Source organism: Carassius gibelio, chromosome B19 (assembly GCF_023724105.1).
Source record: "Carassius gibelio isolate Cgi1373 ecotype wild population from Czech Republic chromosome B19, carGib1.2-hapl.c, whole genome shotgun sequence".
Classification (NCBI taxonomy): domain Eukaryota; kingdom Metazoa; phylum Chordata; class Actinopteri; order Cypriniformes; family Cyprinidae; genus Carassius; species Carassius gibelio.
The window spans coordinates 35,031,252-35,053,297 of NC_068414.1; the positions used below are offsets into that span (position 1 = coordinate 35,031,252).

General features: G+C 36.5%; 1 protein-coding gene across 8 annotated transcripts in view; it reads left to right on the forward strand.

Moving 5' to 3' along the window:
* The window catches only part of LOC127978683 (zinc-alpha-2-glycoprotein-like), a 111,101-nt gene that overhangs the window by 76,495 nt on the left and 12,560 nt on the right, over positions 1-22,046 (forward strand). For 2 of the 8 annotated variants that reach the window (XM_052583538.1, XM_052583544.1), the window contains exons 2-6: positions 1,392-1,499; positions 2,684-3,079; positions 18,073-18,321; positions 18,474-18,743; positions 18,839-19,111. In XM_052583538.1, coding sequence (XP_052439498.1) covers positions 3,016-3,079; positions 18,073-18,321; positions 18,474-18,743; positions 18,839-19,111 — 856 coding nt within the window. In that variant the 5' untranslated portion in view covers positions 1,392-1,499; positions 2,684-3,015. Of the gene's footprint in view, positions 1-1,391; positions 1,500-2,683; positions 3,080-18,072; positions 18,322-18,473; positions 18,744-18,838; positions 19,112-22,046 lie in introns of those variants that run through there. The other 6 variants (XM_052583541.1, XM_052583540.1, XR_008158591.1 and 3 more) reach the window with 4 other exon arrangements.

Sequence of the window (22,046 nt, forward strand, 5' to 3'; positions counted from 1 at the left end):
AAGAAATAGCAATAAGTGATGAGGAGAAAGCAGAAATGTTTAGAAAAGAATTTTCAAAAATAAATAGTTCGAATAATTTGATGAAGGAATGTAAGGAAATGAGGGAGAAGTTATTAAAAGAACATCCATTTATTTTAGGGAAAAAAAGAGTAACAAATAATATTCTAGATGTGCCTTTTTCATATTCAGAATTGAAGAGGGCATTAAAAAATACAAAAGCGTCAACTCCAGGACAGGATGGAATTAGTTATGTAATGTTAAAAAAGTTAAGTGAAGAATCTCTTAAAGTCATTCTAGAGTTTAACAACAGGGTATGGGAAGAAGGGACGTTACCTAAGAATTGGAAAGAAGCTGTAATAATTCCTATTAGAAAACCAGGTTAAGATCCAAGTATTCCACTAAACTACAGACCGATAGCGTTGACAGCACATTTAGGTAAAGTAATGGAAAAAATGATTACAGAACGTTTAATGTATCATATGGAGAAGAATAATTTTTTTCCCCATATCAAAATGGTTTTAGACAGGGAAAAAGTACAATGGACTCAATTATTAATTTGGATTCAGATATAAGGAAAGCTTTGATAAATAAAGAAACTCTAGTAGCAGTTTTCTTTGACGTAGAAAAAGCATATGTTATGCAATGGAAGGAAGGTTTATTGATCAAATTGGATCAAATTGGAATAGACGGAAAATTATATAATTGGATTAAAGAGTTTTTAAAGGAAAGAAATATTAAAGTAAAGATTGGGGAATATATATCAAGGAAAGGAATAATTGAGAATGAAACTCCGCAGGGTAGTGTCATAAGCCCTTGGTTGTTGATTATTATGATAAATGATGTATTTGCAACAATAGATAAGAATATAAATGAATCACTGTTCGTGGATGATGGAGCGCTGTGGTTTAGAGGTAGGAATGTAGAATATATTGTTAATAAAATGCAAGCAGTGTTAAAAAGTGTTGAGAAATGGTCTTATAAATGGGGTTTTAAATTTTCAGTGGAGAAAACTAAATATATATTTTTTACAAATAAAAGGTCAAGTATTGATTTAAAGATGAAGTTATATAATAAAGAAATAGAACAAGTTAAAGACATAAGATTTTTAGGTATGTGGTTTGATGCCAAAGCTACATGGAGTGTACATATAAACAAGATGGAGGAAAAGTGTAAGAAGATATTAAACGTAATGAGGTGTATTTCAGGAAGAGAATGGGGGGCTGACAGAGTGGCATTAAAAACAATTTATTCAACAATGATAAGAGCAATATTAGATTATGGTTGTATTGCATACGGAACAGCAGCTAAGTCACAGTTAGGAAAGTTAGAGCGAATTCAATCTCAAGCGTTGAGAATATGTTGTGGAGCTTACCCTTCCTCTCCTGTTTCAGCATTACAGGTGGAGATGGGGGAGATGCCAATTCACTTAAGAAGGAAGCAATTGACACTGGCATACTGGGTTAATCTAAAAGGGCAGAAGGATAGTCAGCCAACAAAAGGTATACTTGAAACATGTTGGGAACATGGGAAAGGGAAAGTTAACAATTTTGGTTGGATCATTAAGGATTTAGTTCAGGATATGAAATTAAATGAGTACAGTGTTATTCCAGGAGTAATATTACCAACAATACCATTATGGATATTACCTGAACCCAAGGTAGATTTATTATGAAAGTGAAAGTGAAAGTGAAAGTGAAATTTATTATTATTGGAATCAAGGCAAGATAAAAATGGGAGGCAGTTGGAGGCAGAGATGACAAAAGAGTATATTGGGAGTAAGTATGAACAATATGTACATGTTTTCACAGATGCGTCTAAGGATCCACAAAAGGCACAGGTGGGGGTAGCGTACATCATACCCAGATTGAAAGTGGCAAGAGGGGAAAGAATATCAGATCATGTATCAGTGTTTACAGGAGAGTTACTAGCAATTATGGTAGCAATTAATAAAATAAATGAAATGGGCTTAAGTAAAACGTTAATATGCTCAGATTCAAGTTCGGCCTTGATGTGCCTGGAAGCTCAGAAATCAGATACTAGACAAGATATTGTTTTGGAAATCCTACAGATATTGTTCATGATGCAACAGGAAAATAAGATGGTTCAGTTTTTATGGGTTCTGGCACATACTGGAGCAGCAGGAAATGAAGCAGCAGACAAGTTAGCAAAACAGGCTATGGCAAAAGAAACTATAGATATGGAAATTATATATAGCAAATTAGAAATCAAATCAATAATTAAAAGGGAGATGAATAATAATTGGCAAATGTACTGGGACAATGAGGAACAGGGTAGACATTTACATTCAATACAACCAGGTAGAGGAAGGAAGACAAGTGGAAAAAGGAAGAAAGACTGTATTATTTCTAGATTAAGATTGGGACACACAGGACTTAATTCAACAATGCAAATAATAGGAAAACATCATACAGGTTTGTGTGATTGGTGTGGAATACGAGAAACAGTGGAGCATGTACTAATTAAGTGTAATAAATATTCAGAGGAAAGAAGTAAGCTAAGAGAAGAACTACAGATGGTAGGTAATCAGCAATTAACATTAAGGATCATTTTAAATTCAGTAGAAGGGGGTAGGTTTATAATAAAGTTTTAAGAAGAACTAATTTGATCCATAGAATATAGAAGGGTTATAAATGTATACATTTTTTTTTCTTTTTTGTTACAGCATCCCTCTCTGGAATGAGATGGACTTTGCCGTAGATGGAGGAGCTGAACACGCAGCAACATTGAAAGCACGAGTCCTGATTGTTCTGGTAGTGGTGATCTAGTCCAGTGTATTTTGTCTCTGATTTATTACCCACAGTAGATGGCGGTAATGCTCTTTTTAAGAATGCGAACCGCCAAATAAGCACGAAGAAGAAGAAGAAGAAGAAGAAGAAGAAGAAGAAGAAGAAGAAGAAGACGAGAAGTCTCCATCTGGCGGAGACCTGAAATAGGAAGTTGGTCACCATGTGGTGTTTGCTACACTTGTTCGTTGCAGAATCTTCTAAACTTTAAATGGATTTGAGGTTCTCTCTCATTGTAATGCTTGTGTCCATCGGGCTATTTTGCGTTTATTCCGGTAAGTTATTCAATATGTATTAATGTATTTTTTTTCTCGGAGGTTGGATTAATAATCTTGCTGGTCAAAAAAATCTTTGTTTTCTTACTCCACGAGTGCAATCGTTTTTATCTAAAAGTGTAGGCTACTTTTCCTTTCTTTACTCATAGCTAAAAAGCCGCGTGTTGACTCTGAAAGACATCCTTTAATTATGTGCATGTATTGTGGTCTGAAAGACATACTTTAATTGTGTGCATTTATATTTAATAAATTTCGTATCAGGATCAGTATGATCGAACAATGCGCTGTCGATTAAATGTTAAGTCACTTTAACAAAAAAATAAACGGGAGCAGGAAAGATGCGGTCAATTTACCCGCCACGTTATTTCGAGGGTCGCGCATAAACTGCGTATTACGGTGAAGCCGTATAATAATATTATGAATGCAGTGCTCTTCTTTTTTTTTTTTTTTTTTTTTTTTTTTTTTTTATTGAACTTTATGAATAACAGAACCGTGAATACAAAAAAATATATCAACATATAATACAATTATTATATCAGCAGAAATAGGTATGAAACAAAAAGTAATTACAAGTAAAAAATAAATCAATAAATAAATAAAATAAATAAAGGATAAATAAAAAGGCTTGGAAAGATTAATATAGAGTCAATAAATAAACAAAGTAGAAGAGGGTACTACACAAAATAAATTACATATTGAGTACATTTATAAGCTTATAGCTTTTACAGATTGAATATGTCCTAATTGCTTTTTTATTTACAGAGGCAGAGATAGTTTTTAAATACTGCTTAATCTCTTGTAAGAATACAGTAAATATTGGTATACAATTAGAAAATTTACATTTATGTATGTAAAATCTACAGAGGTACAAAATTAAGTTTATAATGAGGCAAACATCTGATTCTCCATCAAAAAAACCAAAAAGAACAATTTTGGAATTTAAATTGAAACCTTTTAAGATCACATTTGAGATAAACAAGCCAACATGTTTCCACAGTTGCTGAGTATATTTGCATATCCAGAATAAATGAAGAATGGTCTCAGTTTTATCTATACAAAAAACACAGTCAGAATCAAAATGTGTATCAAATCTTTTTTTAAGGAAATATTTGGTAGGATAAATATTATGAAGTATTTTAAAAGATATTTCTTTTACTTTATTTGTAACAAAAAGTTTATATTGCATAGACCATATAGGTTTCCAATTTAAATTGTCAAAAAAACTATTCCAATAGGAGACAACAGAAGGGGTACAGGCAATTGATTCAACCAATAAGGCTCTAACTTTATAAGAATGACTTTTTTTTCCTGTAAAACATATCTCTCCAATTGGGGTCTTAACAGGTTCAGGTAATGGGTCATACCTCAAAATTAAGGTATTATTTTTGAAAAGCATACAAAGGCCAGATGGAATAGCATCCATAACGGTGGCAAACTCCTTTGGTGTCACTGGAATATTATAGGTCGACAGAAATTCTGAATATCTAAAGAGCATACCATCTTTATCAAAAAGTTGGCCAACAAATATCAGGCCATTGCTGAACCAGTGTTTGTAAAATATCGATTTTCTTTTAAATAAAATATTCTTGTTATTCCATATATAACAGCGGTGGGGAGAGAAGTTGTGTTTGTAAATAAGTGTCCATGCAAGAAGAATTTGCTGGTGAAACTGTGACAGTTTGACAGGTAGTTTTGGAATGTCATAGTTGCACATTAAAACAAATTTTGCTCCACCAAGCTGTGAAAAAACTAACTGGGGGAAAATATTCCAAACAGAGGTTGGATTTTTTTAAAAACTACTAAGCCAAGTTATCTTAATTGAATTATTTAAAATATTAAAATCAATAAAATTTAAGCCACCTTTGTTCTGAGAATTTATTACCACTGACTTCAAATAATGCGGTTTATTTATCCATAAGAAATTATATAACATTGCATCTACTGTTTTACAGATAGACTTATCTACACATAATGACTGAGCGGCGTAAATAAGGCGAGATAAACCTTCTGCCTTCACAAGCAACCCTCTGCCTTTTAAAGACAGGTCTCTCTGCAGCCAACAGTTAAATCTTTTCTTTGTTTTGGTAATGATTGGATCGAAGTTTGCAGAGCATCTCATATTTTTTGTTATTTTTATGCCCAAGTATGTTACACAGTCCTTGACAGGAATACCATCAATTGAAGAAGTCATTGTATTTTTAACTGGTAATAGTTCACATTTGTTAAGATTGAGTTGTAAACCTGAGGCTTTGGAGAAAAGCTGGAGAGCAGTCAGTGCTATAGGAATTTGGAGAGAGTCTTCCAAAAACAGGACGGTGTCGTCCGCTAATTGACTAATAATTATCTCTGAGTTTTCAATCCCAATTCCCTTTAAAGGGCTTTCTTTAATATATAGACTTAGAAATTGTGTTGCTATTATAAAAAGATAAGGAGAGACAGGGCATCCTTGTCGTACCCCACGCTTTAAGAAGAATCTGGGAGAGGTATTATTGCCTAATTTAATCGAGCTATTGCTATTCGTATACAGCATTTTCACCATATTACATAAATGATCACCAAATCCGATACGATGTAGTGCTTGAAATAAAAACCCATGCTCTAGCGTATCAAATGCCTTATAATAGTCTAAAAATAACATAAAACTTTCTTTTGGAAGTAAATGTGAGTAATCTAATATATCTAGAACTAAACGTATATTGTTAGAGATATGTCTATTAGGCAGAAATCCTGATTGTGTTTCATCTATAACTGAATTAAGAACACATTTAAGTCTTTTGGCCAAAATTAAAGCTATTATTTTATAATCATTATTTAGTAAAGTAATAGGGCGCCAATTATCTATAATGAGGGGATCTTTATTTGGTTTGGGGATTAAGGTTATTACTCCTTGACATAAAGTGGGAGGAAGTGAAGTTTTAACTGAGCTTTCTCTAAAAACCTCTAATAAAAATGGCGCCAATTTATCACTAAATAACTTATAAAATTCTGAGGTGAGTCCATCAGTACCAGGGGATTTCTTATTTTTTAATGACTTAATTGCATCAATAGTGTCTTCAAGGGTGATAGGGGCATCACAAATTTTTTTATCAATCTGATCTAATTTTGGTACATTCTGAATGGACTCAAAAAAAGTATCCACATCTTGTTGGCACAGTTTGGATGTATACAAATCACTATAAAAAGAAGCACAATATTGCCCAATGATTTTTTGATTCTCATTTACTGCCCCATTAATTATAAGTTTATTTATATTATTACTTTTAGATTGTTCTCTTTCTAATCTAAAAAAATAAGCAGAGCTTTGTTCCCCTTCCTCAAGCCACTTTCTTCGAGAACGAATATATGCTCCCTCAGCTTTATACTTATAAATATTGTCTAGTTGATGTTGTAAATCTGCAAGTTCAGATTTTTCAGAGATAGTGATGTTGTCCATATTTTTACATAGAAGGTTGCCTATTTTAGAGATGACCTCATTTTCATTATGCCTGCTCTTCTTTGCCAGATTGCTACTAAATTTACGTAGAAATTTAGAGATCTCATATTTGGCTAGCTCCCAATTAATACCATATTTATTTTCACCTTTTGCTTTGGCCCAAAATCTTGAAATAATATAATTAACTTTGTCTTTAACTTCGTCATGAGTGAGTACTGAATTATTAAGTTTCCAATAGCAGGAGTTTCTTTTTAAATTAATATTAAACAGAGGAATGTAAATAGTAATGCTCTTATGGTCAGACAAGGGTGAAGGTATAATATCAGTTGACACATTAACAAGTTCTTTAGAAGTCAAAAAAAGATCAATACGGGATTGCAGTGATAATGAATTATTACTCCATGTAAATGATTTTTGAGAGGGGTGAGTTTCTCTCCAGCTATCCACCAAAGAAAACCTCTGCATGAACATCTTTAAATAAGAATTAGAATTATTTGATTTTGGGGGCCATCTATCAATGTTATTATCTACAACCATATTAAAGTCTCCTCCAAAGATTAGATAAGAATTGGGGTGGTTATTTAACAATAAAAGAATATGTTTTTCTAGTTGACTAAAAAATATCTCGTTTTCTTTTTGTTGATTAGTTCCATAAACATTGGTGATAATAATCTTCCTATTAGAAATTTCAATTAAAAGACAAACATATCGGCCATTCGGGTCACAGTCAACAGACAAAACTTTCCCCTTGAAACCATGAAGTAAAATACAAACACCAGCTGAACTTGAAGATCCATGGGACATCCACATGTCCAAACCCCATTGTGATCTCCAGAGATTTCGATCTTCTCTGAGTGAATGACATTCTTGCAAAAAGTAGAAATCAGTATTAAATTGTTTAAGGTATAAAAAAATAGCTTTACGCTTTAAAGAATTTCGTAGCCCTCTAACATTAAGAGAAAGAATAGATAGAGCCATATCAAAGAGAAAAAGAGAGAAAGAGAAAAAATAAAAAATAAAAATAAAATAAAAAATAAGTAACTTTAAATGAAACCTTTTAACAAATAAGACACAGGTAATGTGCCAAACACACTTGTTAAGACAACTGTGCAAAGATGAGCACAGCAAACTCCAGAACAAAAGAAAAAGTCTTATTGATGCAGTGCAAAAAAAGCCCAAACGAGTGGGCAACATTAAACAATAAGCAAAAACACTCGTCCAAACCTGAATCCAAACTTAACATACAAATTAAAGTTCTGATTAGCTAAATGCAGCCATGGTTGAACTTCGTTTACCAAAGTATTATAAATTTATTTATTTTTTATCCCACGTTGCTCATGTCTGATAGATAGTAGGCCTACTTCAGATTTCAAGCAGGTGGAAATATCTCAGTGCCATCCACAAAAGCTCGACCACCGACAAAAAAAGCCCGTTTGTTTTCACGGCGTGCTTTTTCCACGAGAGGCCATAGTTTATTTCTTTTTTCTCTGTCAGACGGAGATAAATCTTCAGCGATTTTCAGGTTGTTGCTTCTGAGGAACGACGAATCCTTCGCTGCCCGCCAAACTGCATCCCGGTAGAAGCGAGATGTGAATTGAAAGATGATTCCTCTTGGTTTGTCGCCAGCGGGCCGTTTATGACCAAGTCGATGTACAGTATCAACAACAAACGAAAGTTTATCTTTAGCGTCTGGTAGTAACTGTTGGCATACCTGGATGACTCGTTCACGAACATCCTCCCTCTCCCTTTCCTGCATCCCGTAAATTCTGAGATTCCAGCGGCGCGTGTATCCTTCGAGATGTGAGAGACGCTTTTCTTGCTCAGATGTTTGGATATCAATCTTCTTTACTTGCAGCTCCATTGTATCGATTCGGACTTTGACATCAACAATTTCGCCACTCACAAATTCAACGGCTTTCTTCACGTCAGCTATCTGTTTGGTGTTTTCATTTACGGCATCTTTTACACTTGTGATTACTTTCGCATTTTCTTTCACCATTTTTTCAAGTGCATCCGATCTGTTATTAATCAGATCTGAGAGCTCGCGAAATTGCGTCAGAAAACTTATGTCCGATTTCTCTACCTTGCGTTGTTTAACAGCCGGAGACTTGCATGGGGTTTCAGGGAGCGGAGGAAAAACTTCTTCCACAAGCATGACATCTGTAGGATCCATGCCTGACTCAAGATAGTCGTGTAGGTTGTTGTTCGAAACCGTGTTCGAGGTTTGCTGCAATGTTGCTTTTGCAGAATGAGTTTTGCCATTCATGTTTTTGCTTTTCCTTTTTTCAGATTTTCCCATTTTCAATCATTTCGGTTGTCGTAGCAATCGTAGTTATACTAAGTACAACTGAAGGAGTCTTAAATACTGCACTACAAATCAAATTAAACATGAGTTCGCCGAGCTCTAGCAAACACGTCTTGTCAGTGCGCCATCTTGGACCGCCCCCAATGCAGTGCTCTTCCCAAGTATTCGGTTGTTAAGTGATGACGTAAGAAGCGCTGCTTCCGGGTCCAAGCCTCAACTCGTTTCACTTGAGAATACGATCTCAGCAGCCGTTTATGAGCACTGTTTATTCATATTAATAATTTAAGCTAAACGCTTTCAAACTTACGGGTTACCTACAGTCTCCGTGCTCACAGCGTCCCAAACACAAATATTTTTTAGATATTTTTTTTTATATTTATATTTTCATTGTCTGGCTATCTGGGACTTCGGTATGGAGTTAAAGGTTAAGATTATAACTTTTTCGCTAGTATTGTATCACATTGTGAGTTTATATTAGCACCTTTTGTTGTTTTCTCGTGGTAACTTTTTTTAATTAATGCCAAGGTACCAAAAATACAAATACAGATAATAACAACATCACGTGCAATGAGGTGACATTACATGCAAAGCATAATTTATAGACATATGCAACAGTAAATAAATAAAACAAAACAAAAACTTTAACAAAATAAATTAAAAATATTAAATAAATGAATCGTTTTACAAACTTTGAGATTCTTAGAAGATGAAATAGTTTGAATATACTGTTGAGCCTCTTTTTCAAAAACAATATATAAAGGATTTTGACGATTGAATTTCCTACGGTGAATGTGAAATTTTGCAAGAAGTAATAATAGGTTAATAATAAAATATTCCTTAATTTTATCTTTTGGTATATTAAAGAAGCCAAACAGTACATCCTTAAAAAGCAGAGAGAAACCATGGAGCACACTGCGATTGACAACACTACAGAATTCAATCCAAAATTGCTGTGTGTGAGGACAATCCCAAAATATATGTACATCTGTTTCATTAGGGTCACTACAAAAACAACAGCTTGTATCGATGTCTGATTTAAATCTTTTCAAAAACACTTTAGTTGGGTAAAATCTGTGTAATAATTTGAATGAGATCTCTCTAACCTTGTTTGTTATTATGTATTTCGAAGACAGATTCCATACTTTTTTCCAATCAATATGATCAACCACATTCTTCCAATAAAACACAACGTAAGGAGTTGTTACAAGCTCCTTTTGAAAAAGTGATCTAATCTTAAAGTTACGTGATGAAGAAGGTGACAGAAAGCATAGTTTTCCTACTGGGATTTCAAATGGGTCTAAAGAAATAGATAAAGTGCTGGATGATCTAACAGAGTCCCTTAAAAGCATAACAGCTACTTTAGGAATAGCGTCCATGACAATGGAAAATTCTTTGGGAGTTACTGGAAAATTAAATTTACATAAAAATTCTTCGTAACTTAAAAGAAGACCTTCTGAGTTAAATAACTGGGAAACAATCATAATGTTTTTCTCAAACCAACTACTAAAAAACAACAATTTTCTCTTATATACAATGTCTTGATTGTTCCAAATGAAGTACCGGTGAGGGGAGAAATTGTGCTTATAGATTAATGACCATGCAAGTAATGCCTGTTTGTGAAATTTAGATAAATTGTAAGGGATTCTAGCAATATTATAATTACAGATCAATAGGAAAGGGAGACCACCTAATTTGGAAAAATAGTAATTGGGGATAAAATTCCAGATTGAGTTTGGGTCACACAAAAAACTGTCTAATCCAATTAATTTTGAAAGTGTTGTTCAAAGAAGAGAAATCAAGGAAATTCAACCCACCATGCTCATACGTGTTCATTAATACAGACTTCTTAATATAATGGATTTTGTTTTTCCAAACAAAATTAAACAGGATTTTATCAACTGATTTACAAATTTTGTATATATACAAAATATAGAGAGAGTGCAGAGTATGTAAGCCTGGAGATGCCCTCCGCCTTAGCAAGCAGTATTCTGCCTCTCAAGCTCAAGTCTCTCTGCAACCATGCATTGAATCTTCTTTGGGCTTTTATTATAACCGGATCAAAATTCAATGTACATCTTTTATCCTGATTTTTAGTTATCATAATGCCTAAATATGTAATCTCGGATTTAACTGGAATATTATAAATAGTGAGTGCTGTACAATCTTTAATAGACATTAGTTCACATTTACTTATGTTTAGATTAAGGCCTGAAGCTTGTGAGAACAGTTTTATATAATTAATGGCTATAGGGATTTGGGAAGCATCTCTCAAAAATAAGTTGGTGTCATCTGCTAATTGACTTATAAATATTTCTCGATCTGCTACACGGATACCCTGAATACCACTTTCACATACAAAAGTTGACAGAAGCTGGACACAAAGAAGAAATAAATAGGGAGAAAGGGGACAACCTTGTCTCACTCCTCTGGATAAACTAAACCTTGGTGAAGTGCCATTCTTTAATTTAATCGAAGCACTTCCATTATTGTAAAGGGTTTTAATTATCTGCAAAACATGTCCCCAAAACCAAATTTATCTCATGAATTAATAATAAATTGGTGCTCTAAAGAATCAAAAGCCTTATAGAAATCTAAGAAAAGAATGAAGCTGTCCTCCTGAATCAAGTCTGAATAATCTAATAAATCAAGAATCAACCTTATATTGTTAACAATGTGTCTTTTGTTCAAGAAACCAGATTGTGTCTCATCTATAACAGAACCCAATACAGATTTAAGTCTTTTAGCAAACATAATAGCTAGAATTTTATAATCACTGTTAAGCAGAGAAATGGGTCGCCAATTGTCAATTAATAATGCTGTGTTCACACCAAACGCGAATAGAGCGTCTGGCGCGAATGATTTCAATGTTAAGTCAATGCAAAGGCGCGTTTACGCGCGTCTGGAGGTCTCGCGGCGCGAATGGGGCGTTTTAAGCGCGGCGCGGAAGACGCGAATTCGCCTCATTCGCGCGTCTAGTTCAAATTCGCGTCTACCGCGTCTAGTTTGCCGCTTGACCATTTTGAGATCATTCGCTTCATTCGCGCGTGGAATTAACTTCACAACAGACGCGAATTCGCGTCATGGGGGGGCTTCTGCCAGCTGAGTTCACGCAGCATTTTCAACCGCCATTTTTATTCGGATAATTTTCAAAATATTACTGTTACTGTGTCATGAAATGTAGTTTTAAAAGTATTTCAGGCGAGAATGTAGTTGTTTTAAACTCAGATATGCGGTTTATTTATAATGACAGCGTCTATTTAAAAAAATGTGTTTCGCCGATCTCGGAGATGAGCTCCATGCGACCAGCGGGAGCTCCGTCATCATGTATCCGCCGAGAGTAGCCTCGGCTCGGCTAGACCTTCTGACATTTGCCGCTGACTCTGATGTCTCTTTAGTGGTTCAAGATAAAATATAATTCGTTTGGGGTAAAATGAAACGTTTCTTATCAATTGGCCTTTATTCAATTTATCTATTAATATGTTTTTTATATACATATATGTCCTCTTTATTCCTGTCTCTATAGAAATATGAACTTTTGTCATATAGCTCCGGTTGACTGCTCACTGACAACATCAGTCGTTCCTCCTTGTTGAATGAGTGGAGAAGGGTATTCCTGCACAACCGGAGGCTGCAGGAACATTCTGTTGAATGAGTGACTCCTAGCAGGCTCCTGATTGGTTAACGCGGCGCGAATTGACGCCAAAGTTCAAATTTTTCAACTCGGGCGGCAGACGCGAATTCGCGTCAAACGCTAAATGCACAAAAAGCACCTTCGCGCTTAACGCGCGTTTCGCGCGAAACGCCCTATTCGCGCGTCAATTCGCGTCATTCGCGCGAACTAGACGCGCGAATGAGGCGAATTCGCGTCTTCCGCGCCGCGCTTAACGCCCCATTCGCGCTGCGAGACCTCCAGACGCGCGTAAACGCGCCTTTGCATTGACTTAACATTGAAATCATTCGCGCCAGACGCTCTATTCGCGTTTGGTGTGAACACAGCATTACATTCTCCCTCCTCCAGCCATTTTTGTCTAGATCTAATATAAGCACCCTGTGCCCTATAAGTGTACATCTCATCTAATTTAGACTGCAGGTCAGCATACTCAAGCTTATCAGATTCAGAAAACAACTCAGGGGGTTTAGAAGAAAGTATTGCAATTTTAGACACCACCTTATTTTCTTCTGCTCTCTTAAGTTTAGCTAGATTACTACCAAATTTTCTAAAGTATTTACTAATTTCAAACTTTAACAGCTCCCACTGGCAACAATATGAATCTAACACTAAAGCTTTTTTTCCAGTACTGCTCAATCAATAATGTAATATTCTTCTTAACATCTTCAAAATGGAGTAGAGAATTGTTCAATTTCCAGTAAGAAGGAGATGAGTTGAAATCGAGGGATACAGAGAGACAAAGCCTAAGAGAAACTGCGCTGTGATCTGTAAGAGGTGTAGCATGAATGCTGACTGATTTACAACTATTCCTTAGGCTTTGAGAAATGAGCCAGTAATCTATTCGGGACTGCTTAGAACGGTCCTTGCTGCTCCACGTATAGAGTCTCTGCTGTGGATACATTTCTCTCCATATATCAACAACACAAAAACGCAACATGAAATTATACATAATGGTACTTGTAGAAGCAGCTCTTGTGGGAAACCTATCTAAATCACTTTTTAAAACCATATTGAAATCCCCACCTAAAATAAGAACAGCATCGGGGTATTTCTTTAACCAGTGCTGTATATTTTCACTGATATTGTTCATTAAAGAAGTATTTTGTATAGAAGAATTGTATCCATAAACATTTAATAACACTGAGATGGTCTGACCAAGTGAAAGCACTAATAGAAGAAAATGACCCTTTGGATCACTCGCAACGTGCAGAATCTTACCAGCAAACTTATTTTTTAAAATGGTGACACCTGCTGATCGCTCTGTGCCGTGTGACATCCATATATCACTGCCCCACTGGGACTTCCAAAATGTAACATCGTCCTGTGTAGAATGGGTTTCTTGAAAAAAGCAAAACTCTGATCCATGGTTTTTAACAAACAAAAAGAGGGCTTTGCGCTTCACATTGTTTCTTAGACCCCTGGCATTAAGAGAAATGAACGATATTGACATTGAAAAAATGAACAGCAATGAACAGCTGTTAACACGATTCAAAACAAAGGCAAAAAATCAAAACTGACCGATAGATGAGAAAAAAGCTGAGATGAACAGAGCTTAACTGACCAACTTAAAGGTCCAGCTGTAGTAGGACGATAGATTAAACGCCATAGTGACAGTTAACAGTCATCATTTTACAAAAGAGTACACGGTCCACATGATGGAACTCGCAAAGATATCTCCACACCGTCAATAAACGCACGCGCTCCGACGTAATAAGCCATTCTTCCAGCAGCCCTCGCCTCTCTCACTCTCGGCCACAAGCTCTTCCGTCTCTCCCGGTCCAGCGAAGTCAGATCCTCTGCGAAGCGTAGGTTGTTGTCTTTGAGAAACTGTGAATTCTTGGCAGCTTTCCATAAGGCATCGCGGATAACTCGTGAGGAGAACTGCATGATAACGGCGCGAGGTTTTGTGTTGTCACCTCTCCTCCCTAAACGATGCACAGTGTCAACAACATCAGGGTACTTGCTCTTGGCCTCGGGATAAGTCTCACTGCAGATTCGAATGACCTCGGATCTGATGTCTTCTTTGAATGTCTCAGGCACTCCATACAATCTCAAATTCCACCTGCGAGAGTATCTCTCCAGATCAGAAATGCATGTTTCCCAGGCGCTCGTGAGATGTTCTTGATCTTTAAGCCTGGAATCTACATCTTTCATATTAGTTTTTAGATCTTGTACTTCGGCACACACAAAGTCTACCGTTTTCTTCAGCCCTTCTATCTTTAGAGCATTGGCACTAATCATTCCTTCCAGTGCGTCAAACCGAGTATTGATCAACGAGGAGAGTGTAGAAATGATGGCAGAGTCGCCCTGTTCGTTTGGACTTGAAGATTTACCTTTTTTATGAGCAGGTGGCTTGCTAGTAGTGACAGGGAGTGAAGTCGCGCAGAGAACATCTAGCTCGTTTACAGCAGGAGAAGCATAATCGTGGACATCCATGATGTCGCTAGTGTCTGATCGCTCTTTGCGTTTGTCAAATGGCATATTAATGTTCTCAGTTGAATGTACTAAAATATGATCAAGCAAATATAACAAAAAAAAAAAAAACGTTAATACAGCTATACGATCTTAGTGTTTAAAGTTTGGTCAGGAGCTCTGAAAACTTCGACTTAACAAGGCGCCATCTTGGACCCCGTTTAACCGATAGAGCGTTTGGACACGGAAGCGCTGCTACGTGACGTCAGACTTAACAAGCGAATGGTCTCTGCAGGAAAGTAATGGGAGTTACAAGATCAAGGTGTTTTTACACCGTGATACCTGATTGGTTGATGTAATAGTGACGTTAGGTTTAGGGGTGAGGTTGGGTAAGGGGGATCATTTAGATCACATGATTCAGAAACACCCAACAGTTTGAAACCACCCACATGGTGATAAACGCCCACTTTTGCTCTGCAGAGACCTAAGGCTCGCTCTTCTAGGGACTTCGTTTTTTCCCCCAACGCACAGTTCGTACTCTGATGCCGAATACCAAAATAAAAGCCCACCAATACCACAATAATACAATATTACTACTTATTCTTCTTGGTTTTTAACGGCGGCTGGCACCAACGTAAAATAGGTGCATTATCGCCACCTTCTGCTCCGGAGTGTGGAACAGAGTTCTAAATTCTATATAACCGCTCCGTCTCTCTTATAAAATCAAAGAATATTTTACTATTTATTTCACTTGCCCATTTTACTAAAACCTTAAAATTAATATCCTGAATTCCATTTTTCATTATTATAAATTTTCCTTTTTCCCATTCATACTTACTTCATTCAAGTAATACATGAGGTATTGTTTCTTCAACATGACATTGTTCACATAACCCATTTAGATGTTTCCCTATTATTTTAAGAGTGCTATTTAAATGTGAATGCCCTAACAATATCCTGTTAAAGATGACCTCTTCTTTTCTTGACTTACCTACACATTTTATATTCTGACTTATTTTGTTTATTAAACTATAGAGGAATCTACCCTTTTCCTCATTTCTCCACTTCAATTGCCATTCTTTAATCACTTTACTCCATATTAAAACCTAAATCTCAGATTTACTTAATGGAACTTGTATCTCTATCATTTCTCTCTGAAGAGCTTGCTTGGCTAATTTATCAACTTCTTAATTTCCCCTTATTCCTGTGTGCTGGGGCCCATATAAAACTGATTGATGCACCTTTTTGAACAATTCTTAAATCTGTTTGTAGGATACTAAAAAGAATATCTTGGTGACATGATTTAAAAGTTTTCAAACTCTTTAAGACTGAAACTGAGTCAGAACAAATTAAAACATTCTCAGGTTTTCGTTCCTCAACCCAAAGCAATGCCAAGAACATTCCCATCATTTCTACAGTATAATCTGCCAAATGATTTGACGTTTGCTTTACTCCACTGATCCACCAGCCATCACTGTCTTGAACTAAAAAAGCAGCCCCAGTTATATGACGTTCTGGATCTTTTGATCCATCCGTATACACTTGTAAATGCCGAGGGTATTGGATTCTGTTGTATATTGTAAAAACGGATGACAATTCAGCTTCTCTTTCAGTTTTTTTTAACCTCTAACAAATGCAAATCTACTTGTTACATAAACTCATGGTTAATATTCTTGAATAACAACTGTTGGACTCATCTTGATGTTATTTACTTGCATTTCTTCTGCAGATATTTTACTACTCCACCCAAAACTTGTTATATATCTTTCATTTAGTTCCCAACAATTCTGTAAAACCATTATTGTGGTGGGATGCTCATCTTTATGTCCCTGGAGGTTAGCCCAGTAATTGACCATTAGTTGTTTCCTTCTAATTTCTAGTGGCATCTCTCCTACTAATACTTGTAAAGCTGGAATGGGTGTAGTCTTTACTGCTCCACAACACTGCCTCATCCCTTGAGCTTGAATAATACAATATTACAAAATAAAAACAAGAATAACTATTTCAGTCTGTGTGCAATTAATTTATTTAATACACAAGTTTCACAATTTGAGTTGAATTACTGAAATGAACTTTCCCACAACATTCTAAATGATTGAGATTCACCTTTATATGAAAGTTGAGGGGCTCTTATTTTGTAATTCCACATCAGACAGTCCTGAAACGACGCAGCTGACGCTGTGGGAAGTTGTATTCTCAATCTGATGTGGAACAATCTATAACTTGGGGCAGCTGTGGTCTAATAGTTAGAGAGTTGAACTACTTACCAGAAGGTCACTGGTTCAAGTCTCTTTGCTGGCAAGAGTTGTACTGTAGGTGGGAGGGAGTGAATGAACAGTGCTCTCTTTCACCCTCAATACCTATGGCTGAAGTGCCCTTGAGCAAGACACTGAATCCCCAGTTGCAGAAATGCAGAGCACCAATTCTGAGTTTGTGCTACCATACTTGGCAAATGTCACAACTTACACAACTTTTATTTTTATAGCTTTCTGAAAGTAGAAACAAAACAACACGTATATGAAAGTTGAAGGGGCTCTAAATTTTGTAATTGTTTCAGGACTGTCTGATGTGGAAAGCATCTGACACTGTGGGAAGATATACTGTAATCTCAATCTGAGGTGGAACTAGTTTTGTGCAATCCAAAACTTTTATTTTAATAGATTTTTAAATGATGCAGCAAGCTAATATTCTTGCTCTTATTTTGTAATATGAGTGTTGGAGCGCTTTATTCTGTATTCAAAAGCGTTTATGAATTATAACAATTTAACTTTGAATTGTGTACTTTCACTTCTCTATGTTTAAAAAAGGGTGGGTGACAGTGAAGAGGTTAAACACATTGCAGTTCAAACTCATCACTGCTTTAATGTTTAATTCAAGCCTAGTGTATGTTGATAACATTATAATAAAATTTGATATGAATGACTCACATTTCTGCAACAATACTATAGTTACAGTTACTATATTACTACATATTATAAAATAAATCTGAGGTATGTAAATATTATTAGTGTTAATAAGCTTGAGTGAACTGACCTGTCTTAGAGGTGCATCTGAATTATTTAAGTGAGAGATAAAGATATTAATTGGAGTACTCTCAGGCAGTTTGACTATATGTAATGTTGACATGACCTTAACACCTTTATTCTCTTGCATTTATCTTTATTTATCTTCAGAGAGACACCATCTCCTGTTTGTTTACACCGTCCTCAGCAAACCTGAAGGAGTCTCTGGTCCTGTGTTCAGTGCAGTGTGTGTGTATGACGACAGATCGATCTCTCACTACAGTAATGAAGAACACAGCTGGAAAAGAGATTGTTTTGATGCAGAAATCTGGAGATATACCAGAGAACCTCATGAATCTAGAGACTGGTTCATACATCTGGTTAACTCTCTGGCAAACTGCACAAGCTCCAGATGTGAAGGTGAATTCATTGAGTTTTACTGGAATGACATTGACCCATAAAAGCATTGTACACTTAAAAATATATCACTTTATTTATTCAGTTACAACATATTTTTAAACTTGTAATAATTAGTTGTTGTTTTTCATTTATTTATGAATTGACATGTTTAGGCCTCCATACACTACAGAGGAGAGTCGGCTGTGAGGTGGAGAAACATCCAGATGGAGCAGTGATGAATGTGAACGCACTTGACGAGTACGGATACGATGGAGAGGATTTTATTTTCGTTAATTATGACACAATGAAGTGGACTGAAAAAAGTCCAAATGCAAAAGAAACCAAAATGAAATGGGACGCTGACAGATTTCACAATCATCTTCTTCAGTTCTACCTCAAAGACTGCATGGACTGGATCTCCACATATAATGTTTCGATTAACGGTATGTGTTTCTCTAATGACTTCAGTGTTTCAAACTCAATCATTTATGTCTTTTTGTCCAGAATCAGTTCCTCTATCATCTGCTTCTTATTGCAGCTCCTCCAGTTCTTCACATGTTTGCATCTGCAGCTCCTCATGACCAAAGTGAGCTGAATCTGACCTGTCTGGCCACTGGCTTCTACCCCAAACACATAGAGATGAAGATCACGCTAAACAACATCACAGTCCAACCCTTCAGCTCTTCTGGAGTCAGACCCAACGATAACCAAACCTTTCAGATGAGAACCAGTGTGAAGATGCACCGAGATGAGAAACAGGGCTATGAGTGTCACGTCCTTCACAGCGGTCAGACATTTACAACATCATGGGGTAAATATGACCATATTAACAGTCAGACTTTAAAGGGTTAGTTCACCGAAAAATGAAAATTATGTAATTAATAACTCACCCTCATGTCGTTCCAAACCCGTAAGACCTCCGTTTATCTTCGGGACACAGTTTAAGATATTTTAGATTTAGTCCGAGAGCTCTCAGTCCCTCCATTGAAGCTGTGTGTACGGTATACTGTCCATGTCCAGAAAGGTAAGAAAAACATCATCAAAGTGGTCTGTATTGTAGACTGTAGTATGCACTGATTACTGTTACGGTTCTAAATCACCTTAGAGTACTATTTACACAAATAATGTCCAGTAACTAGGAAAGGATTAAAGAAGCCAGAGTCATGTGTCCAATTAATCAATGTATTAATAAAAAAATGAATTATTTTCTCACAATGTTAACACAATGTAGATGACACAATAAAATAGCATAGGCCTACGCAAAATAACCAAAACAATAAAACAAAGTTCTTTAAATCAAAAGATACAATAATGTTGATATAAGGCAGTGAAATGTGTTATTGAGAATACTCAGTCCCAACAAGTCCCAGGTTTCCAGAGAATGTCCACTTAAGGAAAGGAAGGCACAGATATCTTCAGACGTCGATCCTCAGACGTGATGTCATCACATTTGGAACTTGAACAGCCGGTATGTTAGTAGGGATCTTTGTTTGATACTGATAGGGTTAATATGATGTGGTGATAACAGTGAGGCCTGTAGCTTCGTGTGCTGCGATATTCAGTGTGTGTGTTGGGTTTTTTGTGATTACAGTCCGCTGGACAAACGTGGATAAACGTGTGGTTCTATAATGAAACAAATAAACTCAATTAGTGTCTGTTACATTTCGTACAACAAAGTGCTGTGTCATCACTTCACATGATTAAACACGAGAGCCATCGAAAACATATGATAAAAGCATAATATAACAGTTGTTCCTTTATAACTGAAGAAATATCTTATTGATGCATCTAGCAGCATATCAAACGATGATTATTAGACTGAATAATATGATATAAACACTTACGTTCTGCAATGACGCACGCGCTGATATTCACCATATAATTCCAGCAACTTCTGAAGCGATCACACAACATTGGCCGCCCATCACATCTGAAATGCCAAACTGCTCACCAGCTGAGAGCTATATTATCAATCTATAGCTTGATGGCTTTAATCCAACTTGCCGAATGAATTTACAATACTAACACGGACCGCATTTCTTCCTTCTTTTTCTCCATTGCCGTATATCTGATCTCACGCTATTTTCACCAAACTCGCGATTAAGCTCCGCCCACTCAACAGGCGCAACACTTGAACAGAATACTAAACGACTATAATATTAAAATAAATGTAACTTGACCATGACCTTTTGCACAGCTGCCCCCAAATTTGGTATGCAAATTTGCCATTAGTAGGGTCTATAAGGAACTCTCTGTGTCTGGGGGTAAGGAAGGCAATTCAATCAACTTAGCTACTGGTCTTGTGTATGTTTGATCTTTCACTTTGACCATTGCTGTTCTGACTCTCCCATCTGAACTAGGAATGACAGCAGAGACAGTACCAACTCTCCAGAGCACTCTTGGGATCTGCTCATCAACAATGAGTACTACAGTACCAACTGCAATATTCTCTTTCTCTCTTTACCATTTCTGCCTTGACTGCAATGTGGGTAGGAAGTCGTGAATAAAATGCTTCCAAAAATGATCACTCAGAACCTGACTATGTCTGCATCTTTTTCTACTGAGTAATTCATGGTCTGAATAGAAAACTTGGGGCAAGGAGGAGTCAGCCCGCCCCATCAGCAAAGAATTTGGCGTTACTGGGTCTGGATCTGCTATGTCGCTAGAGACATAACCAAAGGGTCTAGAATTAAGAATTCCCTCCACCTCAATCAAGATGGTTCTCAATACCTCCACGGTAACTGTCTGAGCACCTAAGGTGATTCTTAAGGCTGTCTTTACAGACCTCACTTCTCTTTCCCATGAGCCGCCGAAATGAGGCGCACTGGGTGGATTAAACTTGAATCTGATTTGTTCCTTTGCTAGATGGTTTCTAATGCTGGTCTGCATATGGGAGAAAGTGTCCTCCAGCTCTTTACATCCACCTCGGAAATTTGTTCCCTGATCAGAGAGAATCTCATAAGGTTTCCCTCTTCGGGCAATGAAACGCCTGAGAGACAGCAGGAATGAATCTCCATCCATGTGATCCAACAGATCAAGATGTACAGTATTGTTCAAAATAATAGCAGTACAATGTGACTAACCAGAATAATCAAGGTTTTTCGTATATTTTTTTATTGCTACGTGGCAAACAAGTTACCAGTAGGTTCAGTAGATTGTCAGAAAACAAATGAGACCCAGCATTCATGATATGCACGCTCTTAAGGCTGTGCAATTGGGCAATTAGTTGAATTAGTTGAAAGGGGTGTGTTCAAAAAAATAGCAGTGTGGCATTCAATAACTGAGGTCATCAATTTTGTGAAGAAACAGGTGTGAATCAGGTGGCCCCTATTTAAGGATGAAGCCAACACTTGTTGAACATGCATTTGAAAGCTGAGGAAAATGGGTCGTTCAAGACATTGTTCAGAAGAACAGCGTACTTTGATTAAAAAGTTGATTAGAGAGGGGAAAACCTATAAAGAGGTGCAAAAAATGATAGGCTGTTCAGCTAAAATGATCTCCAATGCCTTAAAATGGAGAGCAAAACCAGAGAGACGTGGAAGAAAACGGAAGACAACCATCAAAATGGATAGAAGAATAACCAGAATGGCAAAGGCTCAGCCAATGATCACCTCCAGGATGATCAAAGACAGTCTGGAGTTACCTGTAAGTACTGTGACAGTTAGAAGACGTCTGTGTGAAGCTAATCTATTTTCAAGAATCCCCCGCAAAGTCCCTCTGTTAAAAAAAAAGGCATGTGCAGAAGA